Source organism: Thamnophis elegans, chromosome 11 (genome assembly GCF_009769535.1).
Source record: "Thamnophis elegans isolate rThaEle1 chromosome 11, rThaEle1.pri, whole genome shotgun sequence".
Taxonomy (NCBI): Eukaryota; Metazoa; Chordata; class Lepidosauria; order Squamata; family Colubridae; genus Thamnophis; species Thamnophis elegans.
Genome location: NC_045551.1, coordinates 44,353,444 through 44,373,434, shown reverse-complemented (window position 1 = coordinate 44,373,434; position 19,991 = coordinate 44,353,444). Strand labels below are relative to the sequence as shown.

Here is a 19,991-nt window from a genome sequence, read left to right as displayed (position 1 = left end):
GATCAGTGTTTCTCAACCTTGGCAACTTGAAGATGTCTCGACTTCAACTCCCAGAATTCCCCAGCCAGCATTCGCCAAGGTTGAGAAACACTGCCTTAGATGGCCTTGGTCTAACCGCGCTTTCAGCCATTGCTTCGGTGTCACTGGACCTGACTACACTAGCGACTTCTAGTGTCAAAGCCAGCCAATCATTGCTACGACAATAAGGAAGAGGGGCTTCTGGTGGCACAGCAATGACGCTAGAATCCCTAGTGTGGAAACCAGCTGCTGGAAGACCAAGAGCCTCGTGCAATCTTGGCTGTGGCCATAAAGATCTTTCCCTCCGTCGCTGTGTCACAGCAGTGCTTGAACGGTCCCGTAATAAATCATTCGTGGACGTGGCTGATGAAAGAGTTGTGTGTACCAGCCATTTCTAGCATTAGTCGTGTGATCGCCGTGAGGATCTCAAGCCAGCCCGCTCTGATGATTTATCCTCACTTTATAATTTTGCTTGTGCAGAAGCCAAGTTGGAATGTTCGCCTGTCTTCCACGGTGACCCCACTGACTTCCAAGTTACGGGGGTCAGAAGAATCAACCATAACGGGCGTCTGCGGAAACAGGAGGCGTGAAATCCCCCCCTCTTTTAAGAGACAATCCGCATAATTATAGAGTGGGATGAAATACCAGTCAATGGAAATGCACAACCGCCCTACCCGCTATAGAGACGGTATATTGTCGTCGTCGTCCCTCCCCCCCCCCCCGCCGCCGTCCCAGCCAGCACCTCCAGCTGAGTCCATAGGCCCAGCAATGATTTTTTTTTTGGGGGGGGGGGACGGATGAGCCTCCAGGGACCGTGGCTGACTACCATCGTGGTCGGCCAGTTTGGCAGATTGAAAATACCGCTGCTGCACATTCACCCAGAGCCTGCACTCCCCCCCCCCTCTCAAAAGGCCGGTGGCAGCCAGTCCCGTTACATTCCCAGGCCAAAGATCCGCCAAAGGATGTCCTGGGGCCGGCGAGGCTTGTTTCGGCGGGTTGCTTTTCCTCCCTAGACTTCGGAAGTCTTTGAAGCCTGGCCAACCGCACACACCCGCCCTTTAGCCTCCTTCCCTTCCCCCCCTGGCTGCTTGCGAGGAAAGGGGGGAAGGGGAAAGGGGGGCTGCTCTTAGGACTGAACCTTCGGCTCTACCCGGCATTGCTCTGCAAAGCTCCCCTTTCTTTCAGACGGGAGGGACACTTTAGCCCTTTGCACCCCGCTTCCCCCTTTCACACACACCCTTCCCCCGCTTTCCTGTTCTGCAAACGGAGACTTGCCAAGCCCAAGAAGCTCCGTCTCTCCCCGGGCACCTTCCCGTTGTGGTCAAGAACTTTTTAGGCGGCGGTCAGAAACAGGTTAAGCCGCCCGCCTTGGAGCATCTGCGGCTGGAAACTTAACAGAGGATCTGAGCGGGGATTTTCCTCAGCTGTTGCGCAGGCTTCACTTTCGTAGGATAGCCCGGAGTAGTTTCTATTGGCCCCAAATCCAATATCCAATATCCCCGCCTTGCCGCCTTCAAGGCAAGAAGTTTAGCTGAGTGTGGGGGGGTGGAGGTGAAGTTATGGGGTCGATTTCTGGATCCCTGCTTACGAATCAGATTTAAACCGTTTTCGATTAGCTTGCTTGCTTTCCTTCCTTCCTTTCTTTTTCTTTCTTTCTTTCTTTCTTTCTTTCTTTCTTTCTTTCCTTCCTTCCTTTCTTTTCTTTCTTTCTCTTCCTTCCCTCCTTCCTTCCCTTCTTTCCTTTCTTCCTTTCTTCCTTCTCTTTCGTGGTAACGTAAGTGGGGATGCGCCTTCTTGGTGCTGTTCGCCCTCTTCAAAGTTTCGCGCGCACACAACACCCGACTCTGTTTGGTTGTGTCGAGACGATCAGCGGGGGATCGACAATTACGCAGGATCCGAGCTTTCAAAAGGGCAGAGGTGTCTTTCGCGGCGGCCTGCTCCGTCCCCTTTCTCCTGAAAGGGATACCATCCAAAGGAAGCGGAGCAGGGAGGTCAGGGCGCAAGTGCTAAGCCCACACTTGCAACCGCGAGGACGCGGAATTGACACAGGCTTAAGGCTGGTCGGATCACGCTCTAGGGAAGCGTCTCTGTCTTCCGACGAGCCAAACCGCTGAGCCACGGAGAGGAATCCATGCTCCCCCTCCCCGCGCCCCATTCCTGCCCATAGAACCGTCCCATCCCCCCTTTAAAGATTTTGGCTTCAAAGGGGAGGTCAAGGGCCCAAAGAGCGTTTCCTCGGCGGGCCTTCGCTGCTCTGCCTTTGCAAGCAAGTGCGCTTAAGAAGAGGGCGGCGGTGTAAGTGACCTGTGTTCAGGCGTCCTTGAAACGGATGCTTGAGTGGTGCCCTTCTCCCAGCGAGAAGACTTTTTAGCAGGATCTCTCCAGCCGCAGTTCTGCAGCCCACTTGGAAATAAAGGCTGCCTTGAATCCCATCTGGATGAACCCAAGGAAATCTGCAAGGGAAAGGAGTTTATTTTAAGCAAACCCACTGAGGTTAAATAAGCGGCCTTTTTACAGGCCGTTCTTTGATCTCCAATTAAAGGTTCGGGTGTTTTTAGTTTTTAGTTTTAGAAGTGCTACTGCCAATTGAGCCAGGGAAAAAATGACACATCTCCCTCCCTCCCTCCCTCCCCGACACGCATAGCTTTGGACCCATAGCTCCAAAGACTGATCTATATAGATTGGTGGTGGTGGTGGGGAGCGATGAAGAAGAATGAAAATAGGAAAAACATCACTCAAAACTCAAGGAAGGTTATGAATATACCTGAATGTTCGGACTATTTTTTTTTAACTCGTGATTTGTGACGGCCTCTATGGCTGTTCGTGTAGCAATACAAAATCGGTTTAAATTACTCATATAAGGAGCCAGGGTATGTTGGATAAAGCTATAGGATGCTATTGATTAAATGACCCACGATCTGTTTTTTTTTTAACTTCCTTTCACAGAGGAAAATTCTACTGCTTAGAAACATCCAACCAAATACCTGTATACTATTGCACCTGCTTCCTCGTTTATCAGTACAACATAGGGCCGTGCCCCTAAAGAATCCATAGAATTAACTGCTGAGAAATTAAGTACCTTCACTACCACTATTATCAAATAATAATAATAATTAGAAAAAGAATTTCAGCAAAACTGGACAGACCACGGCCAAATCATGACAAACGGGAAAGACGCATCCCGGACTGCAAGCGAAGTGGCGCAGCCCGACCATTTTCATCCACAGATCTCTCTGCTCCTCTTGGGAGCCCTTGCGCTGCCATTTCACCCCCGATCCCAGAACTGCACGCCAATTTCGCCTGGGAGTAGCTGCCAGGGCAGCTCCCTTGAGTTAATCTGGGGGCTCGCGGTTTCAGAGAAGGAGTCAAGATTGATCCCGGGGCCATTTTAGACGGTGGCTTTAGCCTGCCAGCTCAGATGCGGATGAAAGTTTGTGTGTGTGTGTGTGTGTGTGTGTGTGTGTGTGTGTCTGTGTCTGTGTCTGTGTCTGTGTCTGTGTGTGTGTGTGTGTTGGAGACCCCAGTCTTTCATGCCTTGCTTTGAAGGTCATTTGCACTCTATTCTTTACAACGCCTCTATTATACCCGCTAAGCCGGTGTTCCCTCCTGCACTATTCAGGCGGCACCAGCCCTGAGACCTTTCGGGTAGGGAAAAAAACGTTGGCTGGCCTGAGATCCCAGCCTGAGATCCTGAGCCTCCGCGATCTCCCCACTCGCTTTTTCCACACCTAGGCCGAAATCCAGGGCTTGGGAAAGCGGATGCCGGAGCAGTCAAGGTCAGCTCAAGTTCAAGTTCAGGGTTGCCCCCAGATGAATGGGGCAATGAGGGAAGGGGCGGACGGGACTCCTATTTCTCCCTTCCCTTCCGGGGTTGCGGGGGGGGGGCAGATGGAGGAAAAGGCGGCTTCCAACAAGGGAGGGTGGGGACCAGGGCTTTGGAGCCGCGCCGGAGGAGAAGCTCTCCTCCTTTACTCCGGGCGGCTTCTCCATGGCCTCCAGGAGCCGAGTAACCGAGCTTCCAACCGCGACCGGCCTTGGGGGGAAAGGATCCCTCCTTCGGCGTCCTACGCTGGACCCTAACGACTCCCTAGAAGGGAAGCAAGGACGGTGGCAGGGCGACTTCAGCTGGGCTCTTCCAGCTGAAGCGCCCAGCCGGGAACAAGGACTCCCGTCCAGTCCGCCTTTCGCGGAGGTCACTAGGGAGGGAGCGCTGGAATGCAGGCTGGAGGGGAACGTTCACCTTCCTTAAGCCGGGTCGGGTTTGGGATCCCCAGGCCTGGTTTAGTTCAACAGTCGCGGTGCAAACACGGCCTGCGACTTTAGCGCAGCCGGCTCCGGCTCTCCCGGCTTCTCCAGAAGCGGGCGCCGGTTCTCCTAAGTACCCGCGTCCTGGGCTCACGGTTTTAATAAAACCAAAGAAAGGAGGAAGAGGAGGATGGTGGCCCTCCTAATATTAAGAGAAGGAGCGAGGTTTTAATAGTAGTTGGATTGCTTCAATTGTTTTGTTTTGTTGCGTTTCACATCGAGAATGAATGAATGAATGAATGAATGGGAAGAAATGGACCCAGCGCCCGAGAGTAAAGAGCGGAGGAAGCCCTGACTCAAGGGGAGAATGAAATTAGGGTGGCAACCTGAAGAGGAGGTGGGAAAGGGGAAGAGAGCGTGAATTATCTCCGGCCTCCACTTTCTACTGTGGGTTTCTCCCTCGACCGACCACACAGCACCCAGATACCAATATCTATCTATCATCTATCTATCTATCTATCTATCTATCTATCTATCTATCTATCTATCTATCTATCTATCTATCTATCTATCTATCTATCTATCTATCCTTTCTTTCTTTCTTTCTTTCTTTCTTTTTTTCTTTCTTTCTTTCTCTTTCTTTCTTTCTTTCTTTCTTTCTTTCTTTCTTTCGAAAAGCCGGCACGGAAGTAAAGTGGAAGTAAGTGGGTTTTTTATACTCAAGCCAATCGATCCGCCTAGGACTCGAACTCTTCCTTGCCACGGCGGAGATCGTTGTTTTGCGAGCAACCTGGAGCTGAGGACCGGAAAGAAACAACTCGCCGCGTCTTTTGCGAGTTGTTGGGCAGCGTGGAGAAGCTGTCACCACATGCCAGGATCACGAGAGCCGGCAGGGCTTAGAAAAAAATAAGGAAGTGCGTGGTTGCTTTCAGTATCCAGGCGGTTGACTTGGAGTGGGGGTGGGGTTGCAGGAAAGGCCGGGCTTTCGAAGATTTCAAGCGGTCAACCCCGAATTCCACTCCAGATTCTTCGGGAGGTGGGGAGAAGCTTCCCCGAGTGAGGATTTCACATTGAGATCGGAGGACGAAATGTATTCAGCCTCACTAAAGCCTAGCATCGCAGCGGAAGTGAATTTAGGATATTTTTTTGAAAGGGGGGGAGGCATCTTTAAATTTCCACTCACGTAGAACAGGATTTTATATTTTATAGTGATAACGTGAAGACAGTTATATATGCTCTAGCATATTAATTCATATACACTGTCAGTATTCTTCTTGGCCCTTATAGTTAAACATGTGCTCCTGCAGTATATTGCATGCACTTAATATCCCCAGCGACAATAAATATTGACTTACAGTCAGCAGGTAATTAAAAAAAAAGAATAATAAAAGAAAAAGAAATTGTTATTGGAATTATGTAAGAAGTCCTCAATTTTACTGAGATATAGCCAGAATGTATGACTCTCTTTAAAAAATAAACCAACAGCCTAACTTCTTAGCTTCATTACACATTAATTATCATGCAAACATATAAAAAGCAACAGAGAAAACCCACCACTTCAAGAAGTTAGGCGTATTCTTAGAGAGAATAAATGCATTAATATAAACCAAAAGCCTAGTAGTTCAGATATTATTAGTTTGGGCCCAGTGGAAGTATAAAACTGAAACAAATGAAGCATTTCAGTTAAAAGGTACAAGTTATTCTTCAAACTTCTGTTCATTTTAAGCTCCATTTCCAAATGGTGAAAAATGAAGCCCATGTTAAGTCTTCTGCTGAGCTGGCATTCAGACTGCAAAGGTACCCCAGGGGCCTTTCTCCAAGTTTTGCACAAGACAATCATATGTGTGTCTATTGAGTAGTAAGACACTCTGTGCTCATTCTAACTTACTCTCAGGAAATGTACATTTGCTAGTTCAGCCTGCAATTCTGGGGAGGGGTTATACTACTTGAGCTTCTGAACTGTAAAATGAGTTTTAAAATTAAAAAAGAAACTAGCAGTATTTCTTTTGTATAATTTCTACAATTATGGTTTTAATTGTTTTTAAAAATCGACTTAAGAGTCTCACTCTAACCAAGTATGAACACTTTTAATTTATTGGGATAAGGATAAAGATATATGTGGATTAAAAATATCATGGACTGCAGTTTCAACACATTTTATTATATTTCTGTATGCATTACTCTCAAAAAAATCACAAGAAATGATGAAACCACATAAACCTCCAAATAAAAAATTCTGAAACAGTTTATGCTCACAATTGTACATATTTATAGTTAAGAAACATTTTTTTATAAATACTGTTTCCTCTGTAGCAAGTTAATACCATAATTTAATTACAAATGGATAAATATGGCAATAGGTATTTACACAAGGAAGGGTGTTATTACGAAAAAAAATCCCTAACAGCACTACGTTTATTTTCCCTACCACCCCCACCCCCACAAATTTCCAAACAGGAACTAGCAAAAAGCACTAAAACATCACATGTAAACCCAGCTAACAGAAAATACATTCACAAGTGTTGGGAGAAGGGGAAAATTCATCTGGGTCATTTTGAAAACAACATAGAGACTTTGGCACTTTTTAAAAAAATCTTTCAGATCTATATTTTAATGAAGTTTACAATCAAAGTTGCCTCTTTAAAAGGGAACACAATATTCAATACCACAATTACAGGAGAGAAAAAAAAACCATTTGCTTTCATGTTTTTCCCTTCTCCCCTTTTAAAATAGATGAATTCGAGAACTGGGGAGAGGTGAAGAGAAGAGAAGAGAAGAGAAGAGAAAAGAGAAGGATGCTCAAGAGGCAAAAAGAGCTCTGAGTGGGAAATGATAAAGGAAAAGCAATCCATAGCTCACAAAGTGGACCAATTTCTATACAATAAGAAAAGGTTGATTACCACCTTGGATTCTTCTATGTACACTGGGAGAGATGGACGAGCTCTGATCTTTTGTTCCAAGGCGCTTGGAGGACAAATCTCTGCATACGGAATATTTGCAAGTGTGGAGGCAGCGGCTGTCTCTGGGTGGGGAGAACCCTTTGCTGCTTTGAAGACTTCCTTCTCCTTCCTCTCCTCCTTATTCCTCTCTTTTTTTGTTGTTTTTTTAAAGAGTCCCTATCCGCATTTCTCTCTCTCTCTCAATCTTTCTCTTTCTCTCTGCTTCGGAATGTTTTCGAATTCAAGCAAAAGGAGAAAAAAGAGAGTGAATGAGAGACAGTTGCAAAACGGACTCCGACTGCTTGGCCCCCAGGGATCCAGGAAGAGTGGCAGCAGCACTGGGCGTCCTCAGACGTACCACTCGTTGAAATTGGAGGTGAGGCTACTGTGGCTCCCTCCGCCGCCGCCGCCGCCGCCGCCGCCGCCCGAGCCACCCGTGCCGCTGCTGCTACTGCTCCGATGAACTGCAGACGCCGCCACCGCTGCTGCGGCGGCGGCTGCCGCAGCAGCTGCCGGAGACAAGTTGGAGGCGGCCGTACTTTGGGTCTCTGTGCTGGGGGACACCAAACCGGGAGGGGTGGAGGATTCGTAGCCAGAGCTGGCAGCAGGCGAGGAGTCGGAGCCTTGTGGGGAAGATTCATGGACCTATAAAGCAAAGCAAACCGATTACTATTATTAGCTCTTTTGACTGGATTTGGCATTTTCATCCACCTATCGAGTCCTTCCCAAAGATGTTTAATGTAAGTTAGCACGGTTGGATGCAAACTGAACCAAAAACTGCCTGTACAATTGATGGTTTTGTCGATGCCTGTTCAAGTGGCGCTATTTTTATTACACTAATAATTAATACTATTTTCCCTCCGTTGTAGATAAGAAGTTAAAACGGGAAGACTTCCGAGAGTTAAGGCTGAGTCCCCACGAAAGTCCTCCTTAAAAAGGGGTGGTCAATTTCCCTCCTCCCAGACAGCATAGAGAACCCCAATTCTGCCTTGCTCAAACTAAAGTTACATAAATCGTGACACAAAAAAAGCAGGCGTTTCTGATTCAACTCGAAGTCTCCCTGTGGGGAGGGGTCTCTGGCTTCCCAAGAGCCCAGGCCGCCTCCTCGGCCATCCCTCGGCCGCTCCTCCTCCTCCTCGCACTTGCTCTCGGGTCCCTCCTAATCCCCCTTCCCAGGCCAGCGCCAACGGGTTACCTTCATGTGTTTCCGCAGAGAGCTGGGGTGGGTGTAAGATTTGTCACACATTTTGCACAAGTAGGGTTTGTCCGAAGTGTGGACGTGCATGTGCTTCTTCCGGTCGCTGCTGTTGGCAAAGCGCCTGTCACAGCCTTCGAACTCACACTGGAAGGGCTTTTCCCCTGTAAGAAAGGAGGACAGCGGCCCGGGGTAAATAAATCGCTGCCAAAAAAAACAAAAAAAGATCAGCCCACCGAGGCAGCCAGTTTATTGAAGGAATCCTTTTTCAGGAACAAAAAGACCTTTGGTGAGTGAGTGACTGCAGAGAAAGCAGAATAGGACAGGCCTAAAGGAAGACAGTGATTCAGTGATCAAATGCCACCTTATTTCTAAGCACCTTAATTTGAAAATCTCGGATACTTTCTCGAGCTGGGGCGAAGGGTAAAAGAAGGCAGTGTAGTATGGCGGACTTAGGTAAAACAATCAGGAAATTTGAGAAAGTTCCGACAGACAGACAGACAGAGAGACAGAGAGAGACAGAGACACACAGAGAGAGTGGGGGGAGAGAGGGAGAGATATCACACATGTGAAAGACAACCTGTGGCCATTGTTTCGAATCCTAAATTCATCGCTGAAAGCGAGAGAATGCGGCCTTGTTTCTATTTCGGGATACAGCTTAGAAGCAAAAGTAGCTTCTCAGGTCAATCCAGATTTAATAAAACTAACCAGCACGGCGACCCAAGATCTGAAAAAGTGCTGTATTTTTAAAAAAAAATTAATTGCGTCAATGGAAGGGACATTGGAAGTTAATCCTGGTAGATCTGCCTGGGGTGTTGGGTGGCAATGGGGAGGGTATTTGGGAAAGGACTATGGAATAAAACACCTCCAAAATCTTTTCTTGGAATATTCTTCGACCTTTTTCACCCTGTTGCTAGATTTCCGAGTAATTTGTAGGTGCGAGAATTCAAACACCACAACCTCCGCTCCCCTCCCTCTAAATCGGAGGTGGGAGAGATGGGCAATTTCACAAGAAATCCCATTAGTACGTAAATTGTTTCTTAAAGGCAAACCGCTCAGTGCCAAATCGCGGCCATCTCCCTGCAAATCAACGTCTCGGGTTTGTTAAACCTCGTTAAAACCTGTCTGGCACCTCGCTTCGTCCTTATCGCGTCAACAACACAACCAGAAAGGCCCAGAGAGGTCTCTTCGTTAATACTGATGTCCGGAAATCGCTCAAATATTTGACTTTTTTTTTTCAAGGACGGGAAAAGAAAAGAGGGGAGGCAAAAAAGAGAGAGAAAAAAGTCTGGACTCAAATGTGACCGGGGGGGGGGGGAATCCTTGGAAACTGTCGCTCTTTTAATTTCATCGCTTGGACTTAACTGCAAAATCCCGGGTAGTTTTGGCCCTATAAATCAGAAGATCCTAAGCCTGAACGTTAAAATTTCCGGCAGTTGTTTGCAAAATATAAACAAGATAATGCAAAAAAAAAAAACCCGCTTCAACGGCTGCGACTGAGAATGAGAAAGTGCTTATTTCTTATCCCCTTAAAATGAAATCAAAAGCAACAGCATCGCTCTGCGAAAGGAGGGAGCCTTGCTGTAAAACAGAATTCACTTGGGAAGAAAAGCGAATCTACTTTCAGTTCCCTACGCTCGTTTTTACAGCGCCGTATCTTACTCATTCTCCTGGATAATGCAGTTAATGCGCGTATTTCGGTAACTTTCCAGACCTCTACATATTTATCCAGAAATAAATCAGATGGATTTCTAAGTCAGCGTCCTCGGAATTGTATATTTATTGTGCAAGTAATCCTCGAAATCTCCGAGTTTCTCTTTGTTGTTACGCTCAAAAAGGACGGAGGGGTACAGCTCGCTTTTGCCGCCTTACGCCCCCACCCGCATTTCCAGCTCTAGCGTGGCCGGTGCTTCGGTCTTCCAAGGAAAATGCCTGGTTCCTAACTAGATTTACTTAAATTCACGTATGGTTTTACTCCGATAGAGAAGTGCAAAACTCAGTAGCGGGACTCGCGTGGACCTTTAAAAATATTCCTTTTTTTAAAAAAATGCCAAAAATTAAAACTCTATACTATTTGATTAAAAACACAGGGATTAACTAAACTAAAGGGTTTACCAGCCATAGTCCGTGTAGACGGAGGATCGAGGCGAAGGAAGAAAGCAAACCATTCTATTCGAGTTTGAGCCGGAAAGAAAGATTAAAAAACAAACAAACCCCGATCTGCCTTCCCCGCGGCCACCATCCATCCTCCGACCCTCCCCGCTTTCTTCCTCCTCCGTTCCGACTGACCTGTGTGCGTCCTTTTATGGATCTTGAGGTTCTCGGAGCGGGCGAAGACCTTGCCGCATCCCGGGAAGGGGCAGGGGAAAGGCTTCTCGCCCGTGTGCACGCGGATGTGGTTGACCAGCTTGTACTTGGCCTTGAAGGGCTTCCCTTCGCGCGGACACTCCTCCCAGAAGCAGATGTGGTTGCTCTGCTCAGGACCCCCGACGTGCTCGACGGAGACGTGGGTGACCAGCTCGTGCATGGTGCTGAAAGTTTTATTGCAACTCTTTTTGGGGCTGCTGAGCTGCTCCGGGTCGATCCACTTGCAGATCAGCTCCTGCTTGATGCACTGCTGGCGCATGTAGCGGAAGAAGGCCCCGGGGTGGTGGTGGTGGTGGTGGTGATGGTGGTGGGCGTGCGGGTGGGCGTGCGGGTGGTGAGCGTGGTGTGCCGCCATGTTCATGCCCATGTTCATATTCATGGGGCCGTATTGGCCGTGCAGCTGGGCCGCCGAATAAGGATCAGTTCGGGGACTGGACACCTGCCGGTACTGATCCGACCGACCGAAGACTTCTCCGGGTAAGCCCAAGCGCATCTGCCCGTTGAGTACGTTGGGGGAACCGGGAGCGCCATGCTGATCTCCGATGCCCGGGAAGAGCAGGTGGCTCTGCGCCTCCGCGTGAGGATGGTGGAGGCTGCCGGTGGCCGCCGCTGCCGCCGCCCCAAAAAGCCCGTGCTGTCCGCCGCCGCCCGCCGTCGGCTCCCCGAAGCCTCTGCTCCGAAACAAGAAGTCCCGCGGGGAGTTGAAAGGCGGCCCGGAGTAGGAACCGACATGGGCGGCGTGCGGGTAAGCCGGCGCCTGCGAGCTGAAAGCCGAGCCTTGCCCCGGGGAGAGCTCGTGAGCCGCCGCCGCTGCCGCCGCGTTGAGCTTAAAGGCCCCCAGGTGAGCCGCCGCCGCCGCCGCCGCCGAGTCCACGAAGCTGTTCTGCAGGCTCAGTTCGCGCTCTTGCATCTCCGCCGCCGACGGGGGCGGGTGCCGGGCGAACGTGCCCACTCCCAGCGCGGGGAACTGCGGCCCCGCATCTAGCAGCATGCCGCTCGAACCCCCCTGCAAGGTCCGGGGCTCTGGCCTGCCGCCGCTGCCGCAGGAGCGAAAGGAAGAACGAAGGAACGGAGCTGCCGAGGCGAGGTCCAGGCGCAGGCGGCGACCCGAAGGCTATGAAACGGCTGATGCGGGGGTGGGCCGGCCGGCCGGCAGGCGGGAAGGGCAGCCCTGAAGGCAAAGAGCAGTCCGGGGAGAGGAAGGGGGCGAGAGAGAGAGAGAGAGAGAGAGAAAGAGGTGGGGGGGAGGGAAGGGTGGGGGGTCCCGCTTTTCCCTGGGAAAATAAAAACACAAGGCACACAAACCCCCGGCGAAGAGATGTCAGCGCCACAGTCACACCAACAGCCTCTCGCACACACAGGCGAGCAGCTATATAGGGAGCGCCGCGCGCCCTCGTTCGCGCGCACGCACGTACCCGGGGAGGAAAAGAAGTGCGCGCACGCGCGGGCGAAGCGAGAGTGGCGGCTTCCCCCCCCCTCACACGCCACACGCTTCCCGAAAACAAACACGCCGTCCCTCCTCAGCCCCCCCTTTTCTCTCTCTCTCTCTCTCTCTCCCCGAGGCTCTCCCCCCCCCGCTCCCCCTCCCGGCCCCGCTTGGGTTCACTGTCCTCCTTCTCTTTCGCCGCCGCCCGCCATTCGTTTGGCCTGACCAGCTCCAAACTTGCAAGGCGCCGCCGCGGCTTCCTCAGCGAGGAAGGAAACCGGCGCCTTTTTCCTCGCCACAACCACCCAACCGCTCACTTGAAGTTGGGGAGGGGGCGGGGGAGGAGGGCGGGAGGGCGGGAGGGAAGGAGGGCGGTGAGGGGGATTGAAAGAAAAGAAGAAAAAGGAAAAAAAAAGGCCAAGGAGAAAAGAAGGCAGTCCGGAACAATAAGGCGGGCGGTTGGAAGTGCCCAACGTGCGGCCCCTCAGGCCGGGCGCGGGTCCCCCTCAGGCATGGCTAGCGCCCGCCATGAACAGGCTCCAACCGCGAGAGGGAGCGGGGAGAGCCGGTCCTTTCTCCTCCTCCTCCTCTCCTTTCTCTCTTTGGCGCGCGCGGAGGGGGGGGGGGCGTCCTCCCTGGTCTTCCCTTCGCCTCTCCTCCTCGTTTCCTTGTTGAGGTGGGCGCCGTTGCGGTGGCTGGTTTTTATCCCCCGCTTTCCACCCGCGTCTCCTCCCAGCCTCTCCCGCTAGCTGCTAGGCTGGACTGGCAGCTCCTCTCCCACCGCCCCCTTTAACAGCAGCCAGGCCATTCTCCAGGCGCCCTCTCATTGGTCGCTCCGGCCCATCAATCCGAGCCTTCCCCACCCTAGATGGGCTAATCGCTACTCGCGAGTCTCTGGCTCCGATCCGCCTCTTCTCTCTCTCTCTCTCTCCCCCCCCCCTCTTTCGCCCCGGGTAGCGGGCAGCGGTCTCCAAATCCCGGTGGGCACCTCCTCCCTCCGAACCAAGGCGAGAAACAGGCAACCTTTGGATCAGAGGGCAGAGAGAACAAGCTGGCGGGGAGAGGGAGGAGGCGATCGGAGACCGCTGCCCGCAACGAGCGCCGGCCACAGCTTGAGAAGGGAGCAAAGAAGTAGGACCTCCCCGGGGACTTCAGTTCCCCCAGGAGAAAAGAAGGGACCCGGTCACTCTGAACTTTCAAGGGGTGGGGCAGGAGGCTGGGGAAGCGGCTGGCCAAGAAGGAAGACCCGCTAGTAGGAAATGGCTCGGCGAGAAGAGGCAGGCAGCGGTAGTCCTCTTCGGAAGACGCCCTAGGGCTTGGCCGAAACCGACGGGGGTTCCTAAGCCACCTCCCCTCCCTTCCCAGGAGATAGGCTGCGCGGAAGGCTCGGGTGCAAATAGAGATGTCTGCGCCTTGTGTCAAGGAAGAGAGAGGGCCGGTTGGGGGCGGCCAGGAGGGGGCAAGGCAGCTGGCCACACGTCGGGGAGGCTAGCGCGGAGAGGCAGGCAGGCCCTGCAACCTGGCGTTGATAGATCCGTGCGCGCGCGCGCGCGTGTGTGTAAGAAGGAGCGAGATGAGAGGAGCTGGGTCAAAATCGGCTGTCGGTTCTTGGAAGGAGGTGAGGGGATCGAAATCGACCAAAAACATCCTGTGAAAATTCCCAATATTCGCTACTACCAGCAACGTAACTGGGTTGCGTTATTTTGTGTAAATGGACCCCACAAAACAGCAATCTTGAAATAAACAACAACAGTAACAAGAAGTAATGGCGCCATCTTTTCTCTTCCATTTAGCAAAAGAAATAACCCGCTTGTGCGGCTCTAGAAAATCCGGAAAGCAGTTCTTCCTTTGAAATTCCATTTATTTTATGAAGCTACAATTCTACAATCGCAGAATTCTGCAATTCTTATGTTCATATTATTATTGTTGTTGTTGTTGTTACTACTACTACTACTACTACTACTACTACTACTACTACTACTACTACTACTTAACATGAGCCTGTTTTTAAACAGATTTTGGAAGGAAGATTAGTTTGGCCGTAAATAATTAAAATATATTATATGGACGGGTAGACAGGACGTCATACATACAAGATTTAACAGTACTTTTGGACAAATCCTTTTCTTTTATTTATGCTTTATTTCGAGGGGGAAGCCTGCGCGTACACACACGCACACGCACGCAGAAAATAATTATGAAATAAGAGTTTTACTCCCAGCTACCCAGAAGTAAACCGGGACAGAGGTTGGTTCTTTGCCCTGAGCCGAGGCTGTTTTCTTTGACAGCCGAAAAGGGCTTTGAAGACGAAGTGCTGCCCCCTCACTGCTTCCCCGCCTCGGCAGGGCGAAGCGGGCGCCCCGACCCTTTCACTGGCTTTTACCGCGTCCCCTGGCCAGACTAGCTGCCCAGCGCCGCCGCTTCTCTGACCGGCTGGCGGGAGGAGGCGGAGGAAGGGGAGGAGGAGGGCGGAGAGGGCAACCCCGAGAGACGCGCCCTCTCGTTTATCGATCGGGCCAGCCAGTATTGCGGAGGCTCGCCTTTCGTCCCTTTTTGGAATCGGGAGTCTGTGGGCGGCGGGCAAAAAAGCCGGGCCAGAGGTGGCGGCGGCAGCGGGGAAGACGGTCTCGGCCTCTTCAAAGCTCCCGATATTCGGGCGAACTTGACCGCGGCGCAATTTGCACAGCCGGTGTACGCGGCCTGAACTCGTCCGCTCGAGGATCCGTTCCACCCGGTGTTAGGGAAGGTAATGGGAAAAGGGCGTCTTGGCTTCCTCTGTTTTGTCCAAAGAATCGAAGGGTGTGCTCCCACAAAGGTTGTGAAGGTGGCCTTCCTTTCCTTCCTTCCTTCCTTCCTTCCTTCCCTGCCTCCTTCCTTCCTTCCTTCCTTCCTCATAGCGGCCTCCTCCCTCTTGATTGTCCAGGACGCTTGAGTGTCTGGATAAAATAGTTCCTTCCAGCAGGAAACTCCGTGGGCTCTAACTCTGCGCTTTTCTTCCAAAACTTCGTTTCTCCTCTTCCCCTGCAGAAAGTTCAAAGCTTGACCGCCGACCTTCTTGCTGCTGCTCCCCCTCCCGCTTTATTTGTCTCCGAACCGCAGAACTTTCTCGTTCTCCCCCCCCCCACACACACACACCAACCATGTCAGGGGGGTGACCAGGAAAGGGGTGGGTGGAGGTGGGAGAGAGAAGCTCCTAGAAACGAGCCCGCCGTCTCTTTCACGGGCCATTGGCCGAAGGGCAGCCTTCGCAGCGCCGCCTTTACCAGGAGAGAAAGCAGCCGGCAGGCAAAGTTCCTTGGGGAAGGGAGGTCCGTCGGAGGCATTTCTTGAAGGTCTGGTCTGCACGGTCTGGGAAGCTTCTCGGGAGCAACTCTTGGGAAAAGACGTCCCTGGCTTGTAAGTTTAATTCTTTTCCCGTTTCTGCCTTTTTCTTTTCCAGACTGAGAAGGTGGCAGGGTTTGCTATATTTGGTGATCTTACTATTTCCCATAACCGGCCACTTTGAGAATCCTGCTCCTTGAAATTGACGCCTTGGAATCACAGGAAGGGGGGGGGCATTAAATCCTTTTGCCTCTCGGAGGGTTTCTGCAGAAGCTCCCGCTTCCTTGGGTGCAGAAACAGATTTTCTTGGGCCAGAGGGATAGGCCCTTGCATGGAGATAACTGTACAGAAAAAAGTATATACAAAATGTGGAGAATCCAACTTCTGCTTTGCTGTAAACCTTTTCTCACTGAGAACTGCAGTTTTCCGATTCTTCCCAAACCTGCGGATGCTTCTTAGGTTTTCCTTGGATTTACTCAAGGCTAAGCAAATGTAAACCTGCAGCCTGAATTTGAAATATTTTCTAAGGAAGTGTGTGGAATGTACTCTTAAATCCCAGCCAAAGATAAAGTATCTTAAATACAGAATGCTGCTTGCTTGAGAATTAATTCCATGTTAGTTAGAGGGTCCTCCCCACCCCACCCCACCCCCTTGAATGTGCCTCAGATTAACATGGCCCGTCTATTGTTATTAGGCTGGTTTGTTTCCCATTGAAACCCAAACTTTTTAAAAAATGTTTTTCATTCTTAAGATCCGAATCGGTCAGATAATGTCTTGAGGCCTATGCTGGATTTGTTTATTCCTCAGGTTGATTAGATTTGTTTCCAAATAAAAAGTGTTTAGAGTTTGCATGAATTGTGCAGTGCGTTTGTTTTAAATTGTGGTGGGAGAGGAATTTTGAGAAAGGGAAAAGAGAGGATGAATAAGGTTTCCTGGTAAAGTTCCATTTTTTAGGTTATAAATTCAGCCTGTAAAGTCATCCCAAATTACTATGAATTGGTGGAGGAGGGTCTTTCTCTCCCCCCCACCAATTTCTTCAGATCTGCTTGCCTAGGATTGTTGTCTGTATCACAGGCGCTTGCAAATTCAACAGGCTCATCAACAGGAGGTTCCCAAACTCAAGATCAACCATTTCTAGGCCCTTCAACCTCTGACCTTTGAAGACCAGAAGAGGGGAGGGTCTGCAGAGGGCAGCGTCCTTCTGTAATCTACACTTTGGAGTGGCCACCATCAGAACCACTACGATCCTCTCCCCTCTTTCTTTTTTGCCATCATTCTGACAGAAAGCCAATCTCAGCCAAAGATATATAACTTCTGAAAGACAGTGCTTAAAAACAACATGAGTGCACAATAGCCAAAGAGGTCAAATAAGAAGCCATCTTCACCTTCCCCCTTCAATCCTATTAACATTTATCCTTCACCCTTGGCTCGAGGCTGTGGCCATTTGAAGCACAAGGCTTTTGGGGAAGAGAAGAGGATGAGAGAGGGGGTTCCAGATGCCCAGGTACTGAGCTGCTTAAATCCACCTAAACTGTGTGTGTCTGGGTGTCAATAGTGTCAATAGAACAAAAACGCACAACTTTGATGAAATTAATCACTTTGAGTGGAAGTACAATTAACCCAATGACTAAATCTACAATTAACCCAATGACTAAATCTTGTTTGTTTGCTTGTTTGTTTACAAAAACCAGATCCTTTTATGGAAGCATGCATAATGAAAGAGACTCTGAGGTTTTCTTGGCATGCCTTGCCCTGCTTTTTGCGGCCTCTCTCCAGCTGTGGGGCTGGCCAGCTGGCCTTGTTCTGGGAATGCAGAACAAGTGGCAGCTTGGGGATGCTTTTCCCTCCCTTGCTACAGCTGTGGTCAGATCCTTCTTGCTGACATTCATAAGGAAGGGAAGCATCCGGGAACCATATTGCTTATACTTAGGGAAGACGTCAAAATGTCACTGCTTGATTTAACTCAAAAAAGCTTCTTCCAATCCGTTGCTGAAAAATAAGGGACTGGAGGGGGGAGATGCACCTCTATCATCACCAGAGACAACCGTTTAATTTTGACAACATTTACTGTTCTAAAAGTAAAATGCACACTGACATATACACAAAATGAGACAATATTAGAAACAGAATAAATCTGGGATACAGAGAGGCAGCGATTACAAATGTTGATGTCTTTCCTGTATCCCTTTGAATGTGACAGTTTAATTTCAGATGGATAAATTGATCTCTAATTGCCTAAAGATGGTTAGGTTGAGGCGATAGATAAATGATAGAAATATATTTATATATTCTATATACACAGAGAGACAGATGGTATTTATTCTGTAATACCATACATTTAACAACCTAGTTATCTTTTCACTATTAAAAAGAGTTATAATATTCCTTTTAATTAGGGGAAAATATATTGGCTGCTAATCTGAGAGAATGCAGCATGAATTTAACTTTTTGGCTACAATCTCACTGAACTATGGGTAAGTCTCACTGAATTCTATAGATTTATTTTTGAGCAGCCACATACACATATTTCAAATTATTTTGGAAAGCTTCAAGGTATTTTTTGTATCAGCTGGTTCAGAAATAAATTCAATTAAATTAGCTTCATTGTAAAGCAATATTACCCAAAATGGCAGCCATCGTGTTTATCACCATATTTAGGAAAAAATTTCAAGACCAAATCCTCATTTTTGAAAATACAGAAATCTCAATCTCACTGCATGTATTCAAAGCTGAAGTGGGTTTCTGTATGTCATTTTGGTTTGTTTGTTTGTTTGTTTGTTTTAACCTTTTTTGCAGTCCAATAAGCATCCTCAAATTTCTGATCAAGAAAGCAGATTAGAGCTAAAAGCAGAGAGCCCTTAACAGAATTGGTATTTTCACTCCATTCGTTACAAATAGTTGTGGGTGATATATCTAAATATATCATCACATGAATATTTTTTGTATGTGCTAGGGCCACGTATCCTTCTCTCCAAGGGGTTGAGGAAGAAAAGTAGAACATGTACAGCACAATTTGATGGCGTTTATTTAGAAGTATTTTAAATAATATATGTACTGGACTTGCCAACAAACGGGTATGTAACTAAAGCTTAAAAACTTACTCAAGCGAAAACCTTGTTGGGTGTCCTCCCACGTAAATAAACGTATCATACTCCTTCCAAATCTATTTCAAAAATTCCGTAGTAGGCAAACCTACCGAAGTAAGGAGGGGGATTTTTACTCGCAGTCATCCCTCATTAGTTCTTTCGGGGTGCGATCCAATAGATTCAATATAGTGCCACGGAACAGCAAAGCCCGTTTTAACTCGAGGTGCTGCTTACTTTGAACAGGATGTGCTTAGGATTGTAATGCTAAGTGCGGTTTCTTGGGGTCGCTGCGTGCATTCCAGCTCGGCTTTGCTCTGATAAATCCCTGCAGATCTCTCTGCCACTGGCACCTAACCTGCAAGATCATGCCAGATAACAACACAACCACAACAACTGTACAAATTAGAATCTCGGTAAGTATGCCTGCGTGTGTTTGGAATGGAGGTGGAGGCACGTTCCTTTGTATGAGAGAGGAAGAAAAGAAAAAGCGGCTTGCTTCAGCTTAATTGATCCAGAACTGAGACAAAGCATAGGAAGCAGCAGTTTTTAACCAGGGAAATCTATTTGCTTGGCATACTGATTATTACTTGGATACATCAGCCATTGATTTGAAACAGCTTTCGGATCAGGCTAAGGGACCCACCTGAATACCCCACATTTGTTCTATCCTGAAGAGTAAAAAAAAAAAAGCCCAAGGGCCTTATAGTAATGCATTTAACCCGTTCTTAACACAGTGACATAAGATCAAGTGAAATGTAACCCTTTTAGAACATAAAATCAAAGGGCTGGAAGGACCCACAGAAGTCTTCTAGTTCAATCCTGCTCAAGGCAAGAAATCTTACCCTGGTCAAATGGTTGTCCAGTCTATTTCTGAAAACCTTCCAGTGAGGGAGCACCCACAACTCTGGGAAAAAAGCTGTTCCATTGATTAATGGTTCTCCTTCCTTTTTTTACACAGCAAAGATTTGCTGAATGAACACTGCAGAGCTCTAAATGCGAGAGATAAGCCTTACATTTTCAGTAGTAGAAAATATTTTGAATGGAAGCTAGCTGAGGCAAAAAGGATCAAGAACCAAACAATCCATGAAGCTCAAAATCCACACGAGGGATTTATAACATCTTCTATAGCAATGGAAAGCTTGTCTTCATTAGTGGTAGATAGATCGCCATAGCAACGGCTGGGCGTCGCAGTAAAACCACTAGTATAGAAATGGGCTGGGACAGCTACTTAATTTACTGGTTTCATTGGGACAAAGTGTGTGTGCCGTATGAGAGGTGCGGGATTCTATTTCCTGTGGAAGAAGAGATGGAGGTGAGGACATTAAATTTACTAACAGATACTTGTGAACAAAGAGAAAATCAATCTCTCCCAAACTCCTTTATTTGAGAGGAAT

General features: G+C 48.9%; 1 protein-coding gene across 1 annotated transcript; it reads right to left on the bottom strand.

The window, feature by feature from the left end:
* Nucleotides 1-7,550: 7,550 nt before the first annotated feature.
* On the bottom strand, nucleotides 7,551-11,755 carry ZIC2 (Zic family member 2). The gene is made up of 3 exons (XM_032226255.1): nucleotides 10,687-11,755; nucleotides 8,398-8,561; nucleotides 7,551-7,847 (listed from the first exon to the last, which is right to left on the bottom strand). The coding sequence occupies exons 1-3, from the start codon at nucleotides 11,753-11,755 to the stop codon at nucleotides 7,551-7,553; spliced, it is 1,530 nt and encodes a 509-aa protein (XP_032082146.1).
* Nucleotides 11,756-19,991: the final 8,236 nt, after the last annotated feature.

Bases quoted from the DNA above. Each gene is read 5' to 3' on its own strand.
- ZIC2 (XM_032226255.1), bottom strand. From the start codon at position 11,755: ATGCTGCTAGATGCGGGGCCGCAGTTCCCCGCGCTGGGAGTGGGCACG. The intron at 8,562-10,686 runs GTCAGTCGGAAC...CCTTTCTTACAG, and splicing joins CCATAAAAGGACGCACACAG to GGGAAAAGCCCTTCCAGTGT. The intron at 7,848-8,397 runs GTAACCCGTTGG...TTTGCTTTATAG, and splicing joins CTCTGCGGAAACACATGAAG to GTCCATGAATCTTCCCCACA.